At 41.0% G+C, this 27876-nt stretch overlaps 1 protein-coding gene across 1 annotated transcript; it reads left to right on the top strand.

Annotated features, from left to right (window-relative positions):
- The first annotated feature begins 22 nt into the window (after positions 1–22).
- Positions 23–21290, top strand: sh3bp4a (SH3-domain binding protein 4a). Its single transcript, XM_062380156.1, has 5 exons — positions 23–158; positions 7358–7524; positions 8031–10378; positions 18206–18394; positions 18562–21290. Exons 2-5 carry the CDS (start codon positions 7401–7403, stop codon positions 18784–18786), a joined length of 2886 nt encoding a protein of 961 aa, XP_062236140.1. The 5' UTR covers positions 23–158; positions 7358–7400; the 3' UTR covers positions 18787–21290.
- The last annotated feature ends 6586 nt before the right edge of the window (positions 21291–27876 follow it).

Raw genomic sequence — 27876 nt, 5'->3', positions numbered from 1 at the left:
ACTATCGCCTCCTCTCTTTTCATTTCACCTCTTTCTTTCCACTGTTCGTGTTTCTCCACCTTGGAGACAAATGACGGGAGTAGAACCCGAGAGGAGGAGGAAGGAGAAGTAACCGCGGGGTCTCCATCAGCGTCTCCGAGGCTCCCAGCCAGCGAGAGGTCAGTTCACATTCACATTAACATTTAAACTTTATTCATCCTAATTCTATTTTGAAACCAAATTCCACCTCAGCTTCATTGTTGATTTCACAGAACAGCGTGTGGAGGGAAATTCGGCTCCACTCACGTCTCTGCAGTATGAATGTATAATATGTTAATCCTTACTTAATGAATATATAATATGTTATTCCTTTCTTGATGATTGCTCGTTATTAGCCTGTGTGTCGTTTCTGAAGTTAGACACAGTCCACGTTCTGTCTATTTAATGCTTTCTGCTGCATGTGTTCTAATGGTGATTGGGAAATGATAAATGTTATTATTATGTGATACTGTCTATTGAGCTGTAAACTAAATCACATGTCTGCTTTATTATGAAATATGGTTTTGATATCATTTATGAGCAAAATCCACTTTCATGGGTTGAAAGGCCACCATCTAGGACCTTTCTTACATAAAGTCAAGTGTGTGTGTGAGTGTGTGTGTGTGTGTGTGTGTGTGTGTGTGTGTGTGTGTTGGACAACTCACAGCCACAAGTGACCACTCATGAATGTGTTATCAGCCTGTCCCTTTAAGAAGGTGGCCTTGTGGGTATTGTGTGTGATGTAGGAGAAAGTAGACGTTTGCGTTGTCGATGCTAATTCAATTTTATTTGTATAGCGCCAAATCCTTATAAACATAATCTCAAGGCACCTAACATATTATGGTCGAGACGTTAAAAAGTTATAGAGAAACCTAACAGTCTCTGCAATTAGGAGAGAAATAACTCCCTCATTAACTAATTAAAAACTGTGACGTCACCTCCAGATAACACAAGTTGATAGCGTTCCAGTTGCCCAGACACTATGTTTACAGCTATCTGTTGCTAGCAGAAACGCAGTATATTTCAGGCATAATAATAATCACGCAATCAATCTTGGAATTCCGACCTTCTGAGTCGAAATTCCGACTTGAGGTGACATTCCAGTTGCAACTTCTGACTCAGGGGGTCGGATATTCCGAGCAAAACTTGTATGCGTGTGTTTACGATGTCTGTGTGTTGGTAGGCGTGTCTTAGCCCCGCCTCCCAGCACTGCGTTCTAAGGGTGTTCTTGAATCTCCAAGCAAAAACTCTTCAGCCTGAACTTTGGGTAGAAGTCGCACTCTTACAATTAACCCTACCATTATTTTTAGGGTTTTATCCTGCTTTTTTTTGTTATACTACTATAATATTCCTATTTTATCTCCCCAGTATTTATTATAGGTGTTAACCGAAAACCGTCCAGTCTTTCTTTTTTATTCCCTCCCTCTCTCTCATTTCTTTATGTTAACTGTAGAGTGTTAAATATTTATGGATATTCTTAAATTAGCATAGACACACAGGCAGCTACTGTCGGGAGCTCTGGAGCAGATGGAGGTGAAAACGACTAGAGATGATAAGTTGACAATTAGCGGCCCCCTGTCACATGTGCGCACGAGGAGGTGCGCATACACACGTGGCAATAAGGTCATCTGATAAGCTGTAAATCCTCTCTCTCTGTCTTAAGGCAGACACCCACCCACACACACACACACACACACACACACTCTGTATGTCAGGAACTGTTTGACCAGTTAGCAACTCTTTTGCCTTCTCCTCATCCACAAGTCTTTCTGTTTTTTCTTGTCCTGTCTCCTCCTTCCTCTTCCTCTTTTACTTCATCTTTCCTCCTTTACTGTTGTTTCCTCCAACGCCTTCTTCATCTTCTCTTTTTTTCCTCCCTTCAACATGTCTGCTTCCACTTTCCTTCTTCTCTCCCTCTCCTTTCTCATCATCATCCTTTTCTCCTGCCCTCACCCTCCTCTCCTCAGCTCCCCTTCCTTGTCTTCTCCTCCCTTTCTTCCGGATACCTCCACTTTCTTTAATTTTCCAACTTTTCTTCCCTTCATGAAACTACTTTTTCTCTATTTCTTCCACTTCCAACAAATATTATACTTTCTTCACTTCTTATCTTCATCATACCCTCCTCTTTGATACAAATATATGACCTCAAACTGATGTGAAAGTGTTGCTTAATACCCCGACCTACACACACACACCCACACACATACATACTCTCACACACACACACACACGCTGTTGTCTCCACCCCTGAGGGCTAAGCCTGAAAACTAGCATGTCATCGTTTTCCAGCTCCACGTGAAGGTGCACTCCATTTTGTAATGAAAGGCCACTCAGCACAACTCACACACACACAGATTTGGATCAGCACACAGTCCCTTACACTGTAGCTCTAAAACTACTCCTCAATATCGTTTTCTCGATACATTACCGACATCTTATTTTCTGCACGCTCTGTTGATCTACATATATTTATACAGATACGTTATAATAGACCATATAATAATCTCATCAACAAGTATAATGAGCTGATTAAAGTCACAATCCGAAGCTCCCACTGGGATTTTGAAGCCTGAGCACCATCCGATGAGCTTCAGTCTGAGGTGCATGCAAACAATATGTTCAAATATTAATTTTAATAGCTGACCGTTTTCACATGCTTTTGACTCATTTTCTTTAACGTGGCTACTTGTTGCAGGTCTATTTTATGTCTGTAAAAAAGATGTATTTAGCATCAAATAACTAATACCAAACCTATCTACAATAGTCATGCATGTGCTCAACAAATCGCGAGTCAGTTTAAGCTGCCTATCGTAACATTTGAACATGTTTATAAAACCTGTATTTGTACGTGTTGATCCTGCTGAAAGTGTGAGGACTATGTTTCCAGAGTGAGCAGGGACTGTTTTGATTACTGCCTCCACTGTTGCTTTCAAGGACTCTAAGACAAGGTCCTCTCTGGCTTGAATTTTCATCAAATTCGTGCTATTCACCAGAAAACTTCTATTTTTCCCTTCGACCTCACTGTGATTGAATGAAAACCGTCATGTTGTCAGCTGCATCGCCACTAACGGCTGCCTCGAAGGTAGAAAACTTAAACATGCAAATATAAATCTAACGGTGTTTTAAAAGAAGATGATGTCCCTGAAAACCTGGCAATTGAATTGGCCTCTGGCTTTAAGTGAAATATATAAATTTAAGTGGAGCTGAAAGAAAACAGGTTCTAAAAGTGAAACATAAATGTCTTACACGCTGCATCACATCTATGCTCAACCATGACGAGCTAAAATCACACTTAATTGCTAAGCCCTTTTCATGGGATTATAAATGCTGGTCAATGTGACAGTTATTAGCTTTTACCTTTTGTATTCGTGACATTAACAGACTCTTATCAGGCTCAGTCCATTTACAGAAAGACGTTTTATCACATCGTTCCTTGTGATTCGTTTTCCCGGCCGTTTTTTCCTTCGAAAAGAGACTTGCAAGTTAAATTACAGCAGTCGGGAGCTTAATGTTGCAAATAGAACTACCTGCTGGCCTGCAGTTGACCCTCGGACGTGCTCCTAAGTGCCTCTTCTTCTTCCTGAGCCCTAACCTTTCTTCTCATGAAGAATTTCTCAGTGCCGAGGTGCAAGCAGCACTAAAGCTCATTTACCTGTAAATCTACCTCGAGGGCCAGCGACGGCAGTTTGTAATAACTTTTCGGATGAATTTCTGTGATGATGAACCGATGCAGCTGGGGCAGAGCAGCGCCGCGGACTAATGTACTTGACCACATGCCAAGTGGAAGGTTTTATTTATTATTCATTCATTGTTTCTGCAGGTCAGGTATCAGCAGGTCTGCAGGGTAAAAACAGAAAAACTGTAATGTAATAAAACTGCAGGAATAGAACGTCTTTCTTTACCTCACACAAAACATAACTTTGAGCCTTTAATAAAGGCAGGTTTATGACATCATATTCTTTATTCCAGAGTAGGAAGAAGTGTCAGCTTCAAGGGAAAACTTTGCTCTTCATTTTTAATCATTCTTTCTAAATTAGTAACAGCTTTATCTTTGATTTATTAGACGTCTCCTGAATCAAAGGCACATCAGCAATGAGGGCTTTCCTTGAGGAAAGCTGCAAATATGAGGAACACCATCACAATCTGAGGAATGACAGAGCAAAATGCATATTCTCATAGATATTAAGATGCAGATACTTGCAGAGGAGATTTGCCGCCATGATTCCTTACATTGGTAAGAGAGAAGTTCAAAAAACACTTGCAGCTGCAGTAGTTTGTACATGAGAGACAATTTATGACATTATGTCATTGGCATAAGATGGCAGCGCATATATCAGGGATATTTTGGCTTCATTTCCGGTTAGAGGAAGTGAAGATGCGATTGTTTCTAGGCCCCTAAAAAGTACCCCTAGTGGTCAAATACAACGGTCCTTTACCTTCATATCCCATATAATTTAAAAACATAAACCTTGCTTGCATGTTCTTCTTAGAATGTGTTCAGTTTTTCAGTATTACAGTCTTTTTGGTTGAAAAAGAACAACTTTTTGAGTGAAAAAACCTGTGTATTTGTATCTATGATTTCAAAACCTGTCTATTTGCTTTTAATATTTGTAGATTTTGGGAACAATCTCCTTAAACCAACAGTGCAGAATTGTCACTCAGGCTGAGCTAACTTTGGTTTGTTTGATTTGTGATTTAAGAGTTTTCAGTTCTTCAGCCTCCCTCCTTTATGCAGGATTACGGCCTGTTGAACGCTGACAGACAAAATTCAGCGCTAGATCAAATTTAGATATCGCAAACTAGGGATTTAGTTTAATCTTTGACATGATAGATTTTGTTTTACAGCCACATGTTAGCAGCACCGCGTGTCTCATTCTCCATCCTGCAATCTGCTCATTTTAAACAGCTGCGATGGGGAAGCGATAAACTCTGTGTGCATATGGCTGCTGGAAATTGTTATTAAAGCAACATTCATCCAGGGATTAGGTCGGGCTGACTCTCAGCTAATTAAACTTTCGACTCCCCACCGTGCACCCCACTCCTCTATCATGTCAGCCTGACTGAAACAAGTTAATCATTTCACTGAGTGCAGCAGCGGGTTAAAGAAATATGCCTGTTACATATTTTGAGAACGGCTCACCCACAAGCCCTCCAGCTTTTTGCTGCACATGCCCTGAAAGCTTTTGAAGCATTTCCCTTCTCTGTTAATGAAATGTCCTGCTTATATGAGGTAAATAACAAGTTAAATGGAGTTCATTCCTCAGAATGCTATATATACTTTGTGTTAGCTGAAGAATCCGGTTTGTAAAAGTCCTATTTTTTACAGATACAAAGTGGTCAGAGAGTTGGGTCTGGTGTCTCTTTCCCCCCCAAGCCGAGATGTTTTCTCTGATAACGGGAGGTTTCAGCTTCCAGGAGGCTGATTGTGGATCCGCAGAGGTCGTTTGGAGGAATCCAGTGTGCTCTCAGCCTCCTGCTGCGTTTCCTGTCGCAGAGAACAGCAGCTTCCAGTCCCCCCCGCATCTGTCAGATCCATCCTCACCTCCTGCTGCATTTACCAGGGATCACCTCGGCATTATATTATAGCAGGGGACGGTGTCTTTGTCTGTCGGCTTGCTATTGATTGCGGGCTCGCTCCGGCTGCCTGCTAAGTGCTCACTTTCAAGCGGGAGGAGTTTTTTCTTTTTTTTTATCGACGGGTGACACGCTCCCTTGACGAGGGGAGACGGCGCAGGATGAGAATGAAATGTCACCTCGGTGGAGTTTGACTGGCTTCCAGCACGAGCTCCCAGGTGAACAGATGCAGCCATTAAACAAGGACAACTCAGCTCGGCTGCAGCAGGAGGAAGGGATCAGAAACAGATTTCAATATTGTTTCCACCAAAGTATTAATAGATCAGCCCAGTGCATTTAAAAACAATGCCAAACTGGGAACTATTTTATTGTGGTTCCATGTTTTCGTTTGACATATGAAAAGCATCGTCCTGTGACATCTTCACGCTCATGTTCAGATGCAAATAGACTTTGTTCTTAATTTTTTGCGATTAGTGACGCTCAGTGTACTTGACCATTTTGCTGAGGGAAGGAAAAGGAGTGGAACTTTTTTCCTCCATCTCATCTGATAAAAGTTGTCCTCGGGGGAAGTAACGTGGAATGGGAATATTCTCCCTATCACAATTTGTTTTAAATGGAATGAAAATGGATCTCCAACCCTTGAAATCTTGAATTAGTTCCCTGTTTTCTGACTGATGGGTATAAGCTGGTGCAAAAAGCAACAGCCTTATTACTGTTTAATTAGAGTGAAGACCTATTTCTGTTCTTTTTGGGCTGTTTGAATGGATGTGTGAAGACCTGACCAGCTGTTCGGAGACTAAAATCTCTGCATTCAACGCTGAAAGACTCTCAATAATTTATATCCAACCTTACTAATAATAGCTCATTATTTGCTGGGTGGCTTTCTCAGGTTTGACTGAAAACAGGATGCATGGTGATTTATTGAAAACAGACTGCGTACGAATAAAAAAATATTTTATTGGGGAAAATTTGGCTCCAAACGATGAAGCTCTAATTAAGATGATCAGTGAAAGAAATTTACATGGCCGCTTCCACAATCTGTGTTGCCTCTAATAAGATTAAAATGGCATAATTAGCGTGCAAATGCAAACGTTCCCGCTGTCGCCGCTCTGCCACATCCTGTTGGAGTAATAAAGTCTCCTGCGACTGGAGGGAACAACATTTTTGGAGCAAAACCCTTTAATCAGATTACAGTCGTCTTCCGACTTTGTGTTTTCATACAAATAAAGGATAATGTTAACTAAGAGATTTGATTACTGCTGCATATTAAGAACTGTAATGTCATAATAGAAAAGTTTGCTCACAACATTCACTCCTCATGTTTTACACTGTTTCTGACCATCGTCACTTTAATTCAAAACTTAGATCTCTTCTGATTCTGTTTCTATGTAGCCGTTCGATTGCTCCTCCACTGAATCATCTCTCTCTCTCTCTCTCTCTCTCTCTCTCTCTCTCTCTCTGCGTTCTTTGCATCGATTTGGATAGAATGTCTCCACGTTCAGCCGGGAGCTCATTTCTCTCCTCAGCAAAACCTTCAGAACTCAAAGAAAGAAGTGACCTTTGTCAACCTTATTTTCTGCAGTGCGCTCTGACCTTTGCTGCTGTTTATTATGTTACTGATCTAGAAAATGACGCTTCACGTTGCAGTATTGCTTTTGGAGTTTGCTCCATAATGGAGCATCAGCCAGACTGCTGAATGCAGATGTGTTTAGTATTTGTTGGCTGCTTCCAGCGTGAAATCCTTTGTGTTTGTTTCCTTTTCCAGATGAAAGGCTGCCAATGAGAGAATGCTACGATAAGTACCAGCTATGGCTGCCCATCGAATCATAAGAGTAACGAACAACAACCACGTCCTCCCTCGCTGCAAGTCGGAGGGGACACTCATCGACCTCAGTGAAGGGGTCACTGGGGCCAGTCTCAACGATGTCAAAGGTCAGTGTTTCTATCTCATCTTGCCACATATTCATATATAAAATAATGCAAAAAGGCTTTATTATCTAAATATTGTTTCAATTTGTTAATTGCTTAATATTTCTAGAATTTAAAGAATCGGTTTGAATTATTTGCTTTTCATCTTTTGCAAATCAACTATTTATTCATAAATTAATCATAATCCTGTTTTTGTTCTTGGGTCTTTCACTTCAGCGATTGAATTAGCGCTTTGTTTACATGCTCCATATACGCCAATGAGGCGGGCTAAAAATAGGAAATTGTGCCGCTCATCTGCTCATACATTTAACCAGTGATCTGTAAATGTTGTAGCTGCTTTCAGATGATGAAGTTGATGATAATATGCCAGTGACAGATTAAGTGCACTTGTCTAAAATAGGTCCAAACAAGCTACAAACACTCTGCAATCAAGACAAATAGGAGACCATGATTAATAGTTTTATGAGTTAAAATTGTGATTTGGTCTGATATATATTTTTCTTTTCCAGTGCCTTCTCCCAGTGCCTTAAGGCTGGACAATTCCTCCTCCTTTGGAGCTGCACAGGAAGTGGTTGCCATAAAGGATTATTGCCCAAACAGCTTCACCACACTGAAATTCTCCAAAGGCGATCGCCTCTATGTGCTGGACACATCAGGGGGAGAGTGGTGGTACGCCCACAACAACACAGAGATGGGCTACATCCCAGCCGCCTACGTCCAAGCGGTCAACTTCAGGAACTCTTCGCTTAGCGACAGCGGGATGATCGACAGTCTTGGGGAAGGATACGAGGATGGGTCAAAGGAGTTTGGCGGTTTGGGGGAGTGGACAGGCGTGACCGTTAGACCCTCCCCTATTTACAACAACAGCCCCTTCTCTGTGAACCCACTTATCTGTTCTTTAGATCAAAACTGCAAAGACGTTGGTCAAAGGAACTCAGCAGACCTTATTCTGTTCGACGCTTTGGCCTCACCATCATCTTGCTCCAACTTTAACACTAGCTCAATGAATGGGTTCAGCAGCTGCCATGTTAACACCACCACCCTCACCAGCCCAAACCAGGAAGTTGTACCTAACCTCCACAGGGATAATCCGTTTTTCAGGAGTAAACGTTCTCATAGTCTCTCAGAACTGTCTGTTCTGCAAGCACAGACTGATCCAACCTTACCATCTTCGGGATTCTTCACAGGCCTTAAGGCTCCTTCACCGGAGCAGTTTCAGAGCAGGGAGGATTTCAGGACTGCTTGGTTGAACCACAGAAAGCTCGCCAGGTCTTGTCACGACCTCCAGTCTTTGGGCCAAAGTCCCGGCTGGGGTCAGACACAGCCAGTGGAAACCAACATAGTTTGCATGTTGGACAGTAATGGGGGAGTTGTTCAGCTTCCAGACACCCATATCAGCGTGCACATCCCCGAGGGCCACGTAAGCAATGGAGAACACCAACAGATCTCCATGAAAGCCTTACTGGACCCACCACTGGAGCTTAACACCGACCACTGCTCCACTTTGAGCCCTGTGGTGGAGATAAAGCTCAGCAACATGGAGACCAAGTCCTTCATCACGCTGGAGATGACGGTAGCAGTAACTGTGAAGAAAGACACTTGTAACACTGCTGAAGTGCTTTGTGTTCGGAGCGATTGCAAAGAGGGGCCTTACACACCGATTCCTAACGCTTACATTTACGAGGAAACAGTCCAGGTTCAGTTGGACAGCTTAGAACCCTGCATGTATATTGCTGTTGTGGCTCAGTCCCAGTATCTCAGCCACAATATGACTGTTTGGGACCATGTGCAAAGGAAAGTCACTTTGGGTGTTTATGGACCCAAGCACATCCACCCTTCTTTCAAGACAGTCGTGGCCATGTTTGGACACGACTGTGCCCCCAAAACCTTGTTGGTTAGCGGGGTGGGCCGGCAGGCCAGTTCAACTCCACCAGTGGCACTTCAGCTGTGGGGGAAGCACCAGTATGTGTTGGGATACCCTCAGGACCTCCAGGTGGGATTGTATTCCAACATGTCCAACTACCAGGTGAAGGCGAGCGAAGGCGCTGGCTTGATTCGGGGATTTCAGGTCAAACTGGGGAAGGTCAGCAGGCTTCAATACATGATAACATCGCACAACCCCGACAGCATCGCAGACTTCACTCTCAGGGTTCAAGTCAAGGACGCCCTGGACTGTATTATCACCCAGTTCTGTGTCCAAACGCCACAGCCACCGCCAAAGACTGGAGCGAGGACATCCAGTCAGAGAAGGTTCTTGAAAAAGAAAGAGGTGGATAAGATTGTCCTCTCACCACTGGCTGCCACCTCCAAATACCCAAAGTTTCAGGACCGGTGCATTACCAGCCTGAAATTTGGGAAGTTGATAAAAACGGTGATCAGGCAGAACAAGAGCACCTATTTGTTGGAGTACAAGAAAGGGGATGTTATTGCTTTGCTAAGTGAGGAGAAAATCAAACTGCGAGGGCAGCTGCGGACCAAAGAGTGGTACATTGGATACTATCAGGGGAAGATGGGTCTTGTCCATGCCAAAAACGTTTTGGTTCTGGGTAAGGTCAAGCCCATTTATTGGTGTGGCCCAGACCTGACGACCACCATCCTACTGGAGCAGATCCTTAAGCCTTGCAAATTTCTTACATACATTTATGCAACTGTGAGGACGGTTTTAATGGAGAATGTGGGAAACTGGAGAGCGTTTGCAGATGCCCTGGGCTATGGGAATTTGCCGTTGAATTATTTTTGCCGGACAGAGCTGGACAATGAGCCAGAGCGTGTGGCGTCAGTTCTGGAGAAACTCAAAGAGGAGTGTATCAACATGGAGAACAAGGAGAGAAAGTCATTCCAGAGGGAACTCATGATGGTAAGAAGAAAGTGGTTTGTTAAGTAATATTTTAGTTTAAGTCACAATGTTTTAATCCTGAGCAATACAAATATTTTCTCATATTGGTAACAATCAATTAGCACAAAGGGATTCCACAGACTCGGCATAAGCCTTTAATTTTGATTCTTTGACTTGACTGAAATCCTTTTGTATTTTCTCCCATATTGTTATGCACCTAAAACAAACCAGTTGTATTTGTCTAATCTTTGTCTTTTGACTAAGAAATGCTGGAGGAGAAACAGAAAGGGCAACTGTTTTACAACTGTGTTAAGAATGTCGTTACACAAGGCCCTAATAGTCACTTCCACTTTCCAATCATTTACTTCCCAGATACATTTTATACCATGACCCTGCCGCAGCAGCTTAAATGATGTACGTTATGAAGCGATCAAGAGAAAACTTCTATCAGTGTCTCTCAGCTGGTCGCTGCGTCATTAGTTGAGCCTTGTTGAAGCTGCAAATAACAAAAATCCTATTTCAAACAGATAGTCGCCCTGTGCCTGATTTATTAGTCCACTGTAACCATGATGGCTCTCAGAACAATGTCTCTGGCAGTTCTTGTTAACATGCAATGAATAATGAAACTTGTCTCACTGGATCCCTGAAGTAGTTCCAGCATCCAATGTGACACAATCTGGGTCAGGATTTGAATCTTTACGTTGTCGTACCGGAATGCTAAACAACTGGTGTTCGGCCCGAGGCGGCTCATAGCGGGAACAGCCATCATATGAATAATGAGGGGCAGGAGGGCTGCGGGAGAAAAGCCTATAAAGGGAAAAGCACATGAATAAAATTTAACATCTGGAGTTGGAGCGAAAACAACTTTGTCAAATGGACACACACAGGCCTCGGTGTGTTTTTCTTCTCCGACAGCGCTGGCACCCTGAGGGGAAGAAAAAACAGTCCTGAGACATTCCCCTCGTTAGATGCCATTATTCAAAAGTACTTTCGCAAAATACATTTGACTTCTGCTGTTTATCCAGGCAGCGTTGAAGAAGCGTGCATTGATATGCTCATTGTGGCCACGGGTTCGAGCTGGCAGCGACAGCAGCAGCCGGGGGTAAAGTGCCTTTCTAAACAGTAGCTGTGAAGATAAATGAGAGTGGCACTTATTTGCTGTTCACACTGTTACTCGTAACAATCCACAGGCGGCTGCCTCCCCCTGTCTCTAAGTCATGTGACCTCCCCCTTAATCTCATCGAGTCTAAAGCTAAAGAGGGAAGCTTTTTATGTTTCATAAAAAAGAATTTATTCTGGCGACTACGTACTCCTCCTGCAGAGGCTGTTTATCCTGCAGTGTTCTTTACTGTCTCCTAACTGGTTTCATCCTTGACTCAGCCAAGTTCCTTGTTGCTGATATTTACAAGAAAGTGAAACAAGGACACACTTGTATAGATACAGAGATTCCCCCGAATACTATTCAGAATGCCATTGGTCCTAGGAAAGAATCCATGCTTTTACTTTTCACCATTGTTTCTTATTTGTAGTTCTCAGTGTTCGTGAATGGTTCTGTTCTTAAGTGTGTTCGTTTTGAAAGGGATTATTACTGATACAGAGATAAAACTTGTTTGGACTGAGATTGTTTATGTTTTAAAATGATATGGATGAAGCCTCACTGATTAAATCCGCCACCCACACGAGGCAGTGAACCATTTCCACCTTGAACTGGCTGTAAAAGTGGCTTCAGATGTTCTTTATCGAAACCGGGGAATGATGTAGAAAGTTGTGTTGTTGACCTTGATGGAAGAATTTGTCCACACAGTGGTACTATTTCAGAGGACATTCAGCAAACGTTGGACCAAAACAGGGTTTCTACTTGTATTAAATGTACCCCTTGTATAATGTTTCCTGGTTGAATGCAGCTACAGATTGGCGTCGCGTTTAACCTTGAATTATTGGGACATTTGTCTTCAGAATTGACTCTGGTAATACCTTTGTAATTTATATGTATTTACGTGATACTGATTTTCTCTCCTGGATTTCCAGACAAATCTAAAATCCATTTTCTCTTGCTGTGAAAAGTCACTTATCGGCTAGTTGTTGTATTTCACCTATTCCAAACCATTTTGTGAAAGTGTTTTTGTATATCTCTGAGTCCTGCAACATTTCCCCCAGATCACTAAATTGCCATCAAGCTGCTATACAGCCAGTTTCGGTGAGTCATACAGAATCACAGCAAAAAGTTTTCCTCCACAACAAAACAGCCCATTTTATATAATTCCTACTCAGTAAAATATTTATATAGTGAGAACCTCAGGCTTTAATCCACGATTAGGAAACAATTGTTTCCTCTTAATAATGTGGCATTTATCTGCTCGGCCCGTATCCACTACTTGGCAAAATGTTAAAAATAAGTGTCTAATTCAGGAACAGAGGACAAACATTGAAATCAAAGAGCCAAACAACTTGCATTAGTAATTTGTTGAGAGGTGTTAGTTAAAGATGGGATGGACCATTCTACTCAAGTGGAAAAATCGAACAAAGTGATCTATCTCACCTCATTTCGCTGATTTAATTAATTTGTTTTGCCCCGGGTTGTTAGCTGATCTTTCCAGATAACACCACCAATACAAACAGTCTCTGTGTCTTTGGCCGTGAAGCCTTCGCGTCCTGAACTAGCACATTAAGGAGTGGACTGTTTATCAATATGGACGACCTGTTAGCCCCTAGAAGTGAAGCCAAAGCATCTTGATCGCCCCCTGCCGGCTGGCTTTAGTGATGATTGATTCTGAAGTTTGTTTTTTAATTGGTAATTAAACGATAATAATATTAAAATGGGGTGAATTTTCAGGTGAGACTTTGATACAGCAGCAGGACCATAATGTCTCCAAATACCCCGATGGTGGAAAATAGGCTAGGATTAGTTGTATTCAGTAAAAGTAGGAACGTCAAACACAATTGAAAATGTAAGCAACAAGCTTAACTTGTTGTGAGTGAATAGGTATTAAAGTAAAAGCTTTTGCACGGCATAGAATTTAAATTTAAGTTCTGCTAAAAGAGAGAGATGCTGCACTTGAGATTCACTGATGCATCTCCCTGTAAACAGTCTGGAACATAAAACAAAAATGTGTTGTAGCAGAATAAGTCCTGTTCAGCGTCAGAGCAGCTCATCACGTCCCCCACCTCTCAGACACACCACAGCAGACAGGTGTTCCCATGTGAAATGCGAGCAGCCATTGATCAGGACCGAGCTGGAGGCCAGGCGGGGCATCTGACACCGCCCCGGCAGATCTTTTAACGCGGCGGCTCCAGTTACTGAGGCAGAGGACAAAATGAGAAAGACATCCCCTGTGCTTGTCTGTGGCTGAAAGGCCAGGAGAGTGTCATTTAATAATAGATCCACGCAGAGAGGCGAGGTGAATCACTCTGGCCTAGGCCGTAATCAATCCCCCGCTAGTAGACTCCCATCCACAACCAAGGCCTTTAACTTTAACCCACAGCAGCTCAGACAATTAGACTTCTTCATAAATGTATACAGCTGCCTCAATCCTCTGTGACAGCCAATTAAAAAAACTGCATGTTAATTTTGCGATGAATATTTAACAGCCAGGCTGATTATTCTGACCTGGCTGCTGCAGGTTTACTGGACCATGAAACAAAAGATCATCCGCCGTCGATCAGCCAGAGCAAGGAGAGTTAGGGCTGAGATTGTTAAAAATGATAAAACAGACAAGTCCAAACTGCACAAAGGACTAGTTATTAGAAATCTGACTGATTCCTTATAACTGCTCCACGACTGATCCAGAGTCTGACCTCAAGAGCAGCAGGTCGAGCATTTAAAGTTTATAGTTTAAAGACAGAGCAGTGGTGTGTCAGCAAAATGGACGATGATGAATGGGGTTGCTTTTCTTCTCTTCTTCATTTAGTGAGTTTTGTTTTTTTGAATTTAATTTGTCTCCTGTCTGTTCTCGCCCCTTTATTATGCACACTCGTCTCTAGACTGTTAATTAAGCCGTTTGTTGAAACATGAAGAACATCACTTTTAATTCCCACCCTGAATCCTAATGTTGGCTCAAGCTCTCCAGTGCTTTTTTCTTTCTTACAGACAAAAAGCACTGGAGTTGTGGGAGTTTCAAGGTGTTTGTTTGAAGAGTTGATTTCCCTGCCGCCTGATGATTCTTTACCCTTCAGATATTTCTTCCTCTGGGCTATTTTTGTTATTGGCTTTTTCAGAAGTAGCATCGGATTTCCTGAGGTCAATTCTCAGACACTTGCCATTGGTTTACCTCCCACATTAGCACAAAGCTACTCACATAAGAAACTTTCAACCTCCGCAGGGACAAGAGCTCATCAAGCAATAATTGTACATTTATGGGGTGTTGCTGTCCATATGTAAATGTTGGTATAGTATAAAAGCATCAAAATACATAGTTCATGAATACAGTGATCACATACAACTGCATTTAAAAAAATAAATATTAAAAGGACATTTTGATGCCTTGTTGCTTCTGCTCCTGCCCCATATTTTCCTCCTTTTGGTCTCTTTTTGTTTTCTACCTGTCACTATCATTATCCCCCCCCCCCCTGAGTATTTTGGAAGCGAGGCTCATTTAGTTGACAGCGGCCCGGTCAGCTGTCAGCTCTGTCTGTCCGTCTGCTCCGGGGCGTCCTGCGTGTTGCCACTATCTCCTATTTTTCAGACACTTTCGTCTCTTACGGAGCAGCTGGTTTTCTATTAATAGACCAGAGACATGTTGTTGGTTAACAATGTGGAATCATCGACCAAAACCAGGCAGCAAACAGGGGACGACATGATGCCGGTGCAGCTGTAACTCAAATTGATGGCATTCTGGCAGAATATCTCTTAACCAGTAAAATAAAGTCAATTCTTATTCTCCAAAACACTCCCAAGGGAAACGAATATTCCCTGATGTCCGTTCATATGACTCAAACTGGAACTGAAACATCAACTTTTTAAATGTCCTTGTGTGTGATGGCTACCCTGCATCACCGTCTGGTGCAGCTCTACAGAAAGCGAAATTCCTATTACAGCTTTTTAAATGACTGTGCCTACGGGCTCGTCCTGAACCCCTGACCTTTATTTTGAAGCAAAAATACCTTCCTGTTTCTTATTGTGTCACCTGACTTTAATCCCTTCCGGCTTAAAGGGCACATCTCCTGATTTGCATTTGAACCCATCATGCTCATCTCCAGACAGTAGGCGGCTCAAGTGTGTGTGTGTGTGTGTGTGTGTATAGCGTGGCCAGGCTCTATATTTAGCCTGAAACCTGTGTTTGAAGCCTGAATCAGCAGACGTCATAGTATCACGGTATAAGGCCAAAGTGCTCGACAGCCAGGTGTTGGAGAGAGATAGAGCGGGAGGGAGGGAGAGAGAGAGAGAGAGAGAGGTGAATATAGATGATAAACAAAGACTACTGCTTTGAAATCAAAAGCTGAAATTACAATTTTTTGGGGGGTTTATTTTAAAGAATGACTCAAACAAAAAGAGAACGTTTTTCGGACCTGCAGTTTACAAAAGTGTAGATTCAAGGTTTAAATATTGTGATGATACTTCGCACATTAATGTACGTTGCTAAATATCCAGCTATATTTCACTATTTTCTGCCATTTAAAGTATTTTCTACATGCCATGTACAGCAAAGTATGTAAATGTGTAGGATTTTACATAAATGACAGGTATTTCCGTAATCAATCTTAAACCAAATTTTATGTTATAGTAAATCTTAGGGCCAAGGAACTCCACTGGTTCTAGAGCCCGGGGCACATGCCCACTTTGCACATTTGGTAATCCGCCGTTGTTTTCATCAATAAATTAGAAAGGAAATTCGATTGGTACTAATGAGGTTCTCTTGTCATTATATTCCTTGTGTTTGTTTTCCTAGTATGTCATTGAAGTTCATTGCAATCTGTGACTGTGTTCACATATTGTCGCTCCCCATGAATTTGAACTGGATAGATGGAGAGAAATCAGCAGAAAAGGTGGTTCTTTTTGATTCAGATTAGAGTGGTTGGGTCAGGAGACTGTATGTACGTGTCTCTGTGTGTGTGTGTGTTTGTGTATGTGTGTGTGTGTGTCTTTGTGTGTGTGTTTGTGTGCGCGCTCTGCTTTGAAGCGGCAGCTGACAGACAGGGAGGCTGAAGCTGTTGAAACCACTCAAGCTCAATTAAATTAAGTTGAGGCTCCACTGGTGAAGGAAGGGCAGAATCTATTTGATTTACACTTTACATATTTCTAGGGGCCTGGCGCTGAACACTTATTTTTTTTAAGAGTGCTTCTAAACCCTGCTATCGCTGAAATTATTCATGAAAGCAAAGAACTTGAAATTAATCAAAAGCAGATGTGATAGGAGATGCTTTTTAAAAAACATTGTCTGGGTTCCATTGGAGATGGAACCCAGAGATCAGCATATTCTTTAATAATAAAATTCCCAAAGCAGAAAATGATTGGAAATGATATTAAAGATGAGAGCAGCTCCATTCAAACTGAATAAGATCTATTATCATGTGCCGGTCAGCCTTAGATTATGAATTTGCCTGATTTATGAATGTTATGGATTTATGATTTATGGATGTTTAGTGTGGATTTGAGTTATCAGTGGTCCGATGGGATGAATCACATTGTGTTGCGTTCAGGATTCATCTTTTTTATTTGTATTCTCTGTCCGAAGGCCACTAAGACAAATCGCATCTGAAGATGAGGAGTTTCACGCACCACTGAACTCAACATACATCCGACCTGATGAAGCCATTAATAAGCCGAGTGTGCGCTGTGGGGGGGGGGGAGAACTGTGGTGGTCAGAAAGGAGGAGCAGTTAGAGGTAGTTAATACCCACCGTGACGTCACCCTGGGGCTTTAAAGCTGCGGTTGCGAAGCCGCGAGCTCGGCATCTTGTCCTGCGCCATCTTGGAGTTTTAAAACCAGAAGTAACCCCATTTAGAAGAGCAGGAAGCCTATTTTCAAAATAAAGTCTGCATATGAAGGGTTGTAATTTTAATTCTCACCTATCCGGCTAATTCTCATTAATTTATTCTGTTCAAAATCATGACAGCCTCTCTGAGATTAGTTGTTTGTCTTTCAACTAGTCCCAAAGGCAGAAAAGCAAACATAAATACCTCAGGTGCTCTTGTTACAGAGAAGAAACGGCTTCCTCTGACAAACAGTGGGTGAATCTAATCCTTAACCCTCTCCTGTGAGCTGCTGTGTCCCCCAGGCTGCCGCTGTGAATACGCTCTTACTCATCTAACCTGAATAAATCAGGGTTAAAAAATACAGAGCATTAACAAAAGCAGCTGAGTGGAAAATACGATGTAGGCAAGAGGCGCACGACGGCCACTGAGGTGTTTCATTTCACTGGAGAATGACTAGTGATTGTGTGTGTATGTGTCATCTACTGCAGATTCTCACATCTTGGAACACGCACATATACGTACACAAGCTTCAAAGAGCTGCATCGTCCTGTGGTGATACCTCTCAGCCTCTCTGTAGGTGTGTGGGGGGGGGGGGGGGGGGGGGGGGGTTCTTTGCTGCCAGACACAGAGAGCCGCAAGGAAACGGACACTCTCTCTTTTCTTGGGGATCTTAGGCTTAATCTATACTTCTTTGTTTTACGCCCTGTCCATACTAATGCAGCTGTTATGGAGAAAAGGAGTTTTATTATGAAAGGGGACTAAAAGTGCTTGTGCGGATGGATTTATATATTTCGTTTTCTAACCCAGTTTAAAGTGAAAACTCTGAATCACACCTCTTCACGTCTACATACATATTGTTCTGCCATATCATGAATAAAATCTTTCTTTAATCCAAACCTCATTCCCCTCCTGCCTGTTCTCTCCTCCACCTGCCAGGCGCTGCTGAAGATGGACTGCCAGGGTCTGGTTGCCCGGTTGGTCATGGATTTCGTCCTGTTGACCACAGCGGTGGAGGTGGCGGCGCGGTGGAGGGAACTGGCTGAGAAACTGGCCCGAGTGTCGAGGCAGCAGATGGAGGCGTACGAGGCGCCACACCGCGACAAGAACGGACTGCTGGACAACGAGGTGAGACGGTATTATACAATGGTTTATAAAAAAACATTCCTGGATCCCCTTTGTGAACTGGATCTGCCCCAAAATGTAATGGTTTCTTCCCTGACCTGCACCACATCCTTCTACTTACTAAATCTTCTTCTTTCCTTTTCTCTCTTACTTCCACCCGACTCCTTCAGTCCATGTGGAAGCCCGCCTACGACTTCCTCCTGACGTGGGCGGCCCACGTCGGCGACAGCTACCGCGACGTGATCCAGGAGCTCCACGTCGGCCTGGACAAGATGAGGAACCCCATCACCAAGAGGTGGAAGCACCTCACCGGCGCCCTCATCCTCGTCAACTGCCTCGACACACTCCGCAGTGCCGCCTTCTGCCCGACCGGGTACGGAGACTTTGCTGTGTGAGGATTATCTTCCATGTGGGGAATCTTATCTCTTGAGGATTTTATTCTCCAGCTTGCGAGCGACGTTGTGGAAGCTCAGTGTTGCTTTTACTGACTCATGTGGGAAGCTACTCCATCGTGGACACTTTACCGAGGACACAAAGATTGGGACGGACATCAGAGATTTAACCATTTATAGGCACATCCTAGTCTTTTGGATCAGGACTGATGCAACACAGTAGAGAAACATCAATGGACGATTTCTGGCCGGACGATGTGAAAATGTCCTTTACTACCATTTTTCAACTTCATCTCCTTCTACCTCACCCCTTTTCTTTATCCATGTATCTTTTCTTCTCTTGTCTCTATCTCTCCATTGAATTAAAAGCTTGTTTGATTTTACTGTCTTCGGACCTCAGGACATCAGAGACCTCAACCACTGCAGTAGATAACCAGACGGACTGTGACCTCTGACCTTTTCCTCATCTATGAAAGTTGATTGGATTGCCTGCGCTCACAATGTTGATATTTGCAAGTCCAACTTAAAACATAAACTAATTTCCCCTCCAGTCCAAGTCATCTGTTTTTGTTAGGCTGCCATCTGCTGGCCGAGTAGATGTTTTAAAATAAGGTTTCATTCATTCACACATTGAGAACTTTCGACACTGATTTTCTTGCCAAAAAAAAAAGTTAGCCCAATTACAACGTCACAATTTTGCTGTAAAAGTAAAGATCTAAGATAAACTTTTTTTTTATACCAGCAGAACGACACATAGATCAAGTTATTGTTGGTTTACTGTTTTCATTTCTTTAATTGATTTTGCTTCCCGTAAGTGAAACATCAATTTAATGTTCCCCATAAAACTTCTTTAGCTGATCAATCCAAAATACTCCTGATATATCAGATTATAAATATTTGAACAGGTTAATGTAAGAAAATGTAGACAATGAAATTTTTTCATTTTTGTACTTATTTATCTCTCTGACGTCTACAGAGTAAATCAATTACAATTGATGTGGCTTCAGTGTACGATGTAAACCCTGCTTCCTCCATGTTAGTGGATGGGAAATCAAAATAAACCTCAAATATATTTGTCTCAAAGATGTTTCCTGTTTTCTGATAAGTTTGGTTTTTAATAAGTTGTTTAGTGATGTAAAAAGGGGTCAAACATCTTGATTGACAGCTAAGACGGACTCTCTATTGGTCGAGCGCGTACATCTGCGTGACCTTGACACTGTGACTTGACTCCACGATCACCGGTTGGCTTTGTGTTTGTAGGAAAGTGGAGCTGTGACTTCATCTTTATTCAGTCTCTGATTTAGGTGGAAGAGGCCACGCCTACAGGTATCCTCTTGTTCCTGCACCAAAAAGGCCTCATCCACTCCGCTACACTCTAACTTGGTTTCACACACCACTGAATATCTGTTTTTCTTTAATTTCTTTTTCTTTTTAAATCTGAATACAGAAGATAAGCAGCTCTTTACATCCGTTCCCTATCGTCTCCCCACCACAATCCTACCCCACGTCATCCATCCCCCCCCATGACCCTTCCTTCATCTTTTGACCCTCAATCCATCCCACCTGTGTCATCTCAGCTCACCTCCTGTCTCTCTATTGTGCAGTAAATAATTCTGAGTCCACTTCTTCATTTGCCTGGTCTCTGGTGAAAACCACACAGAAATGATCCAGTTTTCGTTCAATTTGTATTTTTCTAAGCCTTTTGATTTTATCATCTCTGCATGAATAGTCAGCTAAGACGCTTTCAATGTTTTTTGATTTCCTTTGTTTGTCTGATTCGTTTCAATCTTTCTTTCCTGTTTGTTTTGTGGCTGCTGCTGTGTTTCTGTATCTGTTTGTTTTCTGAACCTGATCTGTACAGACAACGTGCACAGAGTTTATATATTTGTACTGAATGCCGACTGAGTATTGACACATTCTTCACATGTTGTATCGACTGTGACGTTTTGTCGTTGATCTGAAATCTGTTCAGTGTTCCTGGTCAGAAGAAATCAATTAAAAGGACAAAATGCAAATCACTGTGCGCAAAGTTATTTCTGTGAATACAAGAACTTACTCATGGTAAAAAAGGTGAATAAAATGAGATTAAAAGAGTCCATTTACCATATATTTGTGTATAATATACTTGTATATATATGTGTATACACAGTACATTTTGTGTGCATTTAAAGTACATTTATTTATATAATCTGTAGAGCTGCATCAAAGCAGTGGTTCTTGTGAATCATGTCCCTGTGATTTTCTGCAAAGGAGCGTTTATTAAGTGACAGTGCTGTGTTGAGTGTTGTGTGACATCAGCATGAATTTCACACACACACAACCACACACAGACACACTACACACAGAAAACATGTCCCAATATCATGCACAAATGATCTCATACACCTAGTCATGCACAAACGCCACATATGAATGCACAACTCCATCCATATGTGGTCTTGTTTCTAGAATGACACAAATCATCTGCACTCACACACACATACACATACACAAACACACACACACACACACACTCAAACACACATGCACACACACACACAAACAAATTAACACACACACACACTGTTTATTACATTTAATTAAAGCATATTATGCGTCCCCTCTCGGAGGACATGCCACCTTGACAGACTCACCCTTTGCCTCTCGATGACTCACACTCAAATTCACTGATGTCGTCCTCCTGGTAACTCTGTTTTGTTTTCATATTTTTATTTTATAAAACAAAAACATGTATCAGAGCTGCTTTAAGGATCCTGGTATTTAATTAATTGGCGTCTATAAAAGAGATATCATTTCACTTAATGTAAATTTTAGATCATTCAGCCTGAATCCTTTACTTCGAATGGGGCAACAGCTTCCCATCTTCCATCTTACCCAATAAATTACTTTTCTAAATGTGTATAAATAACTTATAAATATGCACATTCCCTTTGCAGACATTGCAATATTTAGAGGAAGTTAAATAAACACAGGTTAATCTCCATATTCTCAAAGCTATTGAAGCTGGTGTTTTCTTTGGGGGCGTCAACGCAAGAGTTCTCATCACTTGACACGACTCGAGGAGGAGTTTGATCTTTTCTGCATGAAAAGAAAACTTTTTAACAGATTTATCCCAGATTTTATTTCTCCATACCTCCGAGTCTATGTTTCTTTCCACAAAATCCTCTTTCCTTCGGCCAAGACTCCATTCTCTGTCAACTGTTTTAATCCCTCGTGGACTGTTTCTCCGAACTTGACTATACACTAACAACAAAAGCTTCAATTAGACTATGTTGTGTTTTCTAAATTCCATTTCTCAGAAAGTTATTCCTGTGATGCTGCAGACAAATCCGTGACGACGACATAAATCCTGCTCCAAATTGTATGTCAGGCAAAATAAAAAAGCCTGTGATTTTTTTAGCAGCTGGTGGATAAAATATTGATGAGTCTCGTTAAGCCTCTGTTTACCGCATCATTTAGATTCATGTCAACTTTTAGCGGCATGTGAAAAGCACTTTATAAGCTTCTTTTTTATCACTTCCCCAAAGGAGGTTACAGTTTTACCTTGTGTGGGTGTTTTTCCGCAAGATAACGCAAAAACTACTGATCAGATTTCGGTTGGACATGGGCAAAAAATATTGCATGGACCTTTAAGAAAATCGGATCGATAAGTCTGTGGAATTGGGTGCAGTTTGACTGTTGAGCCTTCAGTTATGTGGTTAATATTGGAAATTCATAGTAAAAGAGTTACTCCCTTTATAATCCTTTATCAGGCCAAATCTTAACTTTTAATATCTTTAATTTCAACCTTGATGAGGGTATTTATGTCTTTTAAAAAAAAATATGTAAAGTCAATGTTGTGAGATTTTAACAAAAGCGATGAAGAACAAATAGCTTCCTAATCTATGTAAAGTTTCTTCCTGTATGTGAGGTGTAATAAATCACCTGAGCAACAATTGATAGAAAGAGGCAATGGAGTTTCTAAACCAGATTGCGCTGTGGTGCAGAAAGCTCAATACAAAAAAACATCTCCTCAAATGCTTTATATCAAAGAAAACTTCAAAGGATTCATTAAGCCAAGACTTCTATGTGTCAGTTTGCTTACTGACACAGTGTCAGTCTCCCTCTACTGTCTCAGAAGTGAGAAGATTTAATACGATCAGAAGAAAAACAAGTGTTTTTGACCTGAATAGATCTATTAGTCTGTTTTTACTGATAGGAATCACCACCTACTGCCTAAATAAGGCAAGTATCATTTTACAACTTTAATGTTTGCAATGATAATGCATTTTGGTAATATCTGTGGGGAGTACGGTTACAATGTATATGTACATACTTTAAAATAATTTAATCCCAAGCAGAAGAATCATACCTACTGATTCTTAACAAACCAGTATAACTTAGCTTAGATATATCTCTTATAAAATGTTGCATTGTGTCAACTTCTGACAGTACAAGAAATACAGAAAGTCCCATCAGAATAAATTTAATGTTGCATTGCGTTTTGCATTGGAGCTGCAGAAAAAGGTATTTTGAAAATCTGTCCTCTAACTTATGCAATATATGAAAACTTAGATTACTAAAGGATCAAATATATTTATTTCAAACATATAGCAAATAAAAACTCATGCATGAAATAACACAATAAATAAATACAGGTCATTTTTGACCCAGGTTGTGCATCAGAAGGGTAGTGATACAAAAATGACTTTAATTCAAAAAGTAACAAAGGAACAATTTAAATAAGGATCTGTGATGATCAAAAACTATTTAATTTGGAAGAACCTGAAATACTGACTGATGAAATTAATTCACTGCAACGATATAGAAAATAAAAACGGAGCTGGGTCTCTTTTGACACAAGTTGTGTATCAAAGGGATAAAGGGCTGAAAGAATAACACTTGTTTGTGACTTGCTATTTAGCTCCTCAAATGCTTTATATCAAAGAAAACTTCTAAGGATTCATTAAGCCAAGACTTCTATGTGTCAGTTTGCTTACTGACACAGTGTCAGTCTCCCTCTACTGTCTCAGAAGTGAGAAGATTTAATACGATCAGAAGAAAAACAAGTGTTTTTGACCTGAATACATCTCTTAGTCTGTTTTTACTGATAGGGATCACCACCTACTGCCTAAAGAAGGCAAGTATCATTTTACAACTTTAATGTTTGCAATGATAATGCATTTTGGTAATATCTGTGGGGAGTACGGTTACAATGTATATGTACATACTTTAAAATAATTTAATCCCAAGCAGAAGAATCATACCTACTGATTCTTAACAAACCAGTATAACTTAGCTTAGATATATCTCTTATAAAATGTTGCATTGTGTCAACTTCTGACAGTACAAGAAATACAGAAAGTCCCATCAGAATAAATGTAATGTTGCATTGTGTTTTGCATTGGAGCTGCAGAAAAAGGTATTTTGAAAATCTGTCCTCTAACTTTTGCAATATATGAAAACTTAGAATACTAAATGATCAAATGTATTTATTTCAAACATATAGCAAAGAAACACTCATGCATGAAATAACACAATAAATAAATACAGGTCATTTTTGACCCAGGATGTGCATCAGAAGGGTAGTGATACAAAAATGACTTTTATTTAAAAAGTAAAAAAGGAACAATTTAAATAAGGATCTGTGATGATCAAAAACTATTTAATTGGGAAGAACCTGAAATACTGAATGATGAAATTCATTCACTGCAAAGATATAGAAAATAAAAACGGAGCTGGGTCTCTTTTGACACAAGTTGTGTATCAAAGGGATAAAGGGCTGAAAGAATAACACTTGTTTGTGACTTACTATTTAGCTCCTCAAATGCTTTATATCAAAGAAAACTTCAAAGGATTCATTAAGCCAAGACTTCTATGTGTCAGTTTGCTTACTGACACAGTGTCAGTCTCCCTCTGCTGTCTCAGAAGTGAGAAGATTTAATACGATCAGAAGAAAAACAAGTCCTGACAGACCTGACGCGGCATTTAAGGCATTTCTGCAGAAAATTCAAAGATACATTGTAACTAGTAAAAAATAGGTTTATCTACATGTACTTAAAACATTACTAGTAAAATGCAAATTACATAAATAAATCCCTTACAGATGCTCCAAAATATTAATACTAATAAGACTACATTTTAATCCTGTACAGCATAACAATAAATATAATGATACATGGGACAAAGAATAGATTGCTTAGCATCCTTACTCAAGCTGCGTAGCTGAAAACCCCTGTGCACTTCATTTCATCTACTAGTTAAAGGAGACATATTATGCTTTTTTCAATGTAGATTAAATGTAAACAAGTCATCTCTGCACCTTTAATAATTATTTTGTTGTGCAAAGTCTTGTCTATTGCTATCGTTTTGAATGGAAACAACATCATTTCACTAACATTTATGTTGTAATAAGTTCCAATGATAATGACAATGAAAAGCAAGACAATCACAACAATTTTCAAAAGTTTTTCAGATGTCTGACTGCTTTTTGTGAAGTTTATGAAGTTTGGTCGTACTTACTGTACCCTTGTTACCCATCTATCAGCACACTTGGCTCCAGTGGCCCCGCCTTCCTCTGTCCAGCATGCCTGCAGCCAGGAGCAGTGGCAATGGAAGTTACAAGATGAGCAAAGTGAGGACCACTAAACAGGCCTCCAGAAAACGCCCCGAGGAGCATGAGGTAAAGAAACCATGATTCTGTTTCCAAGATTAGTTATTCATTTCTAATAAATCATTTCTGGGTGTGCTATTTTTCAATATAGAATATGTTGTCTCAGCCCAGCGATACTCATGCTTGTTTCTGACTTTAGATGGTTAAGAAGCCAGATCTCCCGAAAATTTCCCTTCCCATAAGCACCGCCACCTTACCGACCTTCAGCTTCTCCTTATCTGCTCCCACCACCTCCACTGATCCCACCATCCCTGATGAACCTCCTGGTGTGGCTGTGAGTTTACACACGCATAGATGAACATTCCAAATCTCTGCAGATCAAACTTGATTTAAGCTGCACCAGTGGTTTTCAATTATGTTAATGTCAACTTAGCCTCATAATATTTTGTATTTTCCTTGATAACTATGTTTTACTTAAAATATTTCATTTTGTTTTTCCTCATCTGTAGGATGCCAAGATAATCCCAGAAGCAGCCTCATCCCCCCTTTCACTAGTAAGTGCTTTTTATATACTTCCATGTATTGTGAACATTAACACCCCATGAAAGCAGATAACTGTTATTCTCAAATTAAATGTGATTATGATGGCCAACCACCTGAATTCATTTGATCAGTTATGTCCAACAAAAATGTCCTGGAGGAGGAAGAGGAAATGTGGACAGGACTCCGAGAGAAACGGCCAGGCCCATAAGGCTGCGTTTCTGTCCATAACATTGTTCCTACAGACTAAATATAACTAGTTTGTGTCTAACACATTCTCTGATGCTAATTATGTCCAATTTTTCAATATAGAATACGTTGTCTCAGCCCAGCGATACTCATGCTTGTTTCTGACTTTAGATGGTTAAGAAGCCAGATCTCCCGGAAATTTCCCTTCCCATAAGCACCGCCACCTTACCGACCTTCAGCTTCTCCTTATCTGCTCCCACCACCTCCACTGATCCCACCATCCCTGATGAACCTCCTGGTGTGGCTGTGAGTTTACACACGCATAGATGAACATTCCAAATCTCTGCAGATCAAACTTGATTTAAGCTGCACCAGTGGTTTTCAATTATGTTAATTTCAACTTAGCCTCATAATATTTTAGTATTTTCCTTGATAACTATGTTTTACTTAAAATATTTCACTTTGTTTTTCCTCATCTGTAGGATGCCAAGATAATCCCAGAAGCAGCCTCATCCCCCCTTTCACTAGTAAGTGCTTTTTATATGCTTCCATGTATTGTGAACATTAACACCCCATGAAAGCAGGTATCTAATATTCTCAAATGAAATGTGATTATGATGGCCAACCACCTGAATTCATTTGATCAGTTATGTCCAACAAAAATGTCCTGGAGGAGGAAGAGGAAATGTGGACAGGACTCCGAGAGAAACGGCCAGGCCCATAAGGCTGCGTTTCTGTCCACAACATTGTTCCTACAGACTAAATATAACTAGTTTGTGTCTAACACATTCTCTGATGCTAATTATGTGCAATTTTTCAATATAGACTACGTTGTCTCAGCCCAGCGATACTCATGCTTGTTTCTGACTTTAGATGGTTAAGAAGCCAGATCTCCCGGAAATTTCCCTTCCCATAAGCACCGCCACCTTACCGACCTTCAGCTTCTCCTTATCTGCTCCCACCACCTCCACTGATCCCACCATCCCTGATGAACCTCCTGGTGTGGCTGTGAGTTTACACACGCATAGATGAACATTCCAAATCTCTGCAGATCAAACTTGATTTAAGCTGCACCAGTGGTTTTCAATTATGTTAATTTCAACTTAGCCTCATAATATTTTGTATTTTCCTTGATAACTATGTTTTACTTAAAATATTTCACTTTGTTTTTCCTCATCTGTAGGATGCCAAGATAATCCCAGAAGCAGCCTCATCCCCCCCGTCACTAGTAAGTGCTTTAAATATACTTCCATGTATTGTGAACATTAACACCCCATGAAAGCAGGTATCTAATATTCTCAAATGAAATGTGATTATGATGGCCAACCACCTGAATTCATTTGATCAGTTATGTCCAACAAAAATGTCCTGGAGGAGGAAGAGGAAATGTGGACAGGACTCCGAGAGAAACGGCCAGGCCCATAAGGCTGCGTTTCTGTCCATAACATTGTTCCTACAGACTAAATATAACTAGTTTGTGTCTAACACATTCTCTGATGCTAATTATGTGCAATTTTTCAATATAGACTACGTTGTCTCAGCCCAGCGATACTCATGCTTGTTTCTGACTTTAGATGGTTAAGAAGCCAGATCTCCCGGAAATTTCCCTTCCCATCAGCGCCGCCACCTTACCGACCTTCAGCTTCTCCTTATCTGCTCCCACCACCTCCACTGATCCCACCATCCCTGATGAACCTCCTGGTGTGGCTGTGAGTTTACACACGCATAGATGAACATTCCAAATCTCTGCAGATCAAACTTGATTTAAGCTG

The sequence above is a fragment of the Platichthys flesus genome, chromosome 22, assembly GCF_949316205.1.
Source record: "Platichthys flesus chromosome 22, fPlaFle2.1, whole genome shotgun sequence".
NCBI lineage: Eukaryota > Metazoa > Chordata > Actinopteri > Pleuronectiformes > Pleuronectidae > Platichthys > Platichthys flesus.
Note: the sequence above shows the minus strand (reverse complement) of the source record. Positions and strands in the feature narration are given on the sequence as shown.

What these genes read in the sequence shown, in the direction of transcription:
- sh3bp4a (XM_062380156.1), top strand. Translation starts at nt 7,401, where the DNA reads ATGGCTGCCCATCGAATCATAAGAGTAACGAACAACAACCACGTCCTC. An exon ending in CAGTCTCAACGATGTCAAAG is followed by an intron (nt 7,525 to 8,030) that starts GTCAGTGTTTCT and finishes TTTCTTTTCCAG; the next exon opens with TGCCTTCTCCCAGTGCCTTA. An exon ending in TCCAGAGGGAACTCATGATG is followed by an intron (nt 10,379 to 18,205) that starts GTAAGAAGAAAG and finishes TCCACCTGCCAG; the next exon opens with GCGCTGCTGAAGATGGACTG.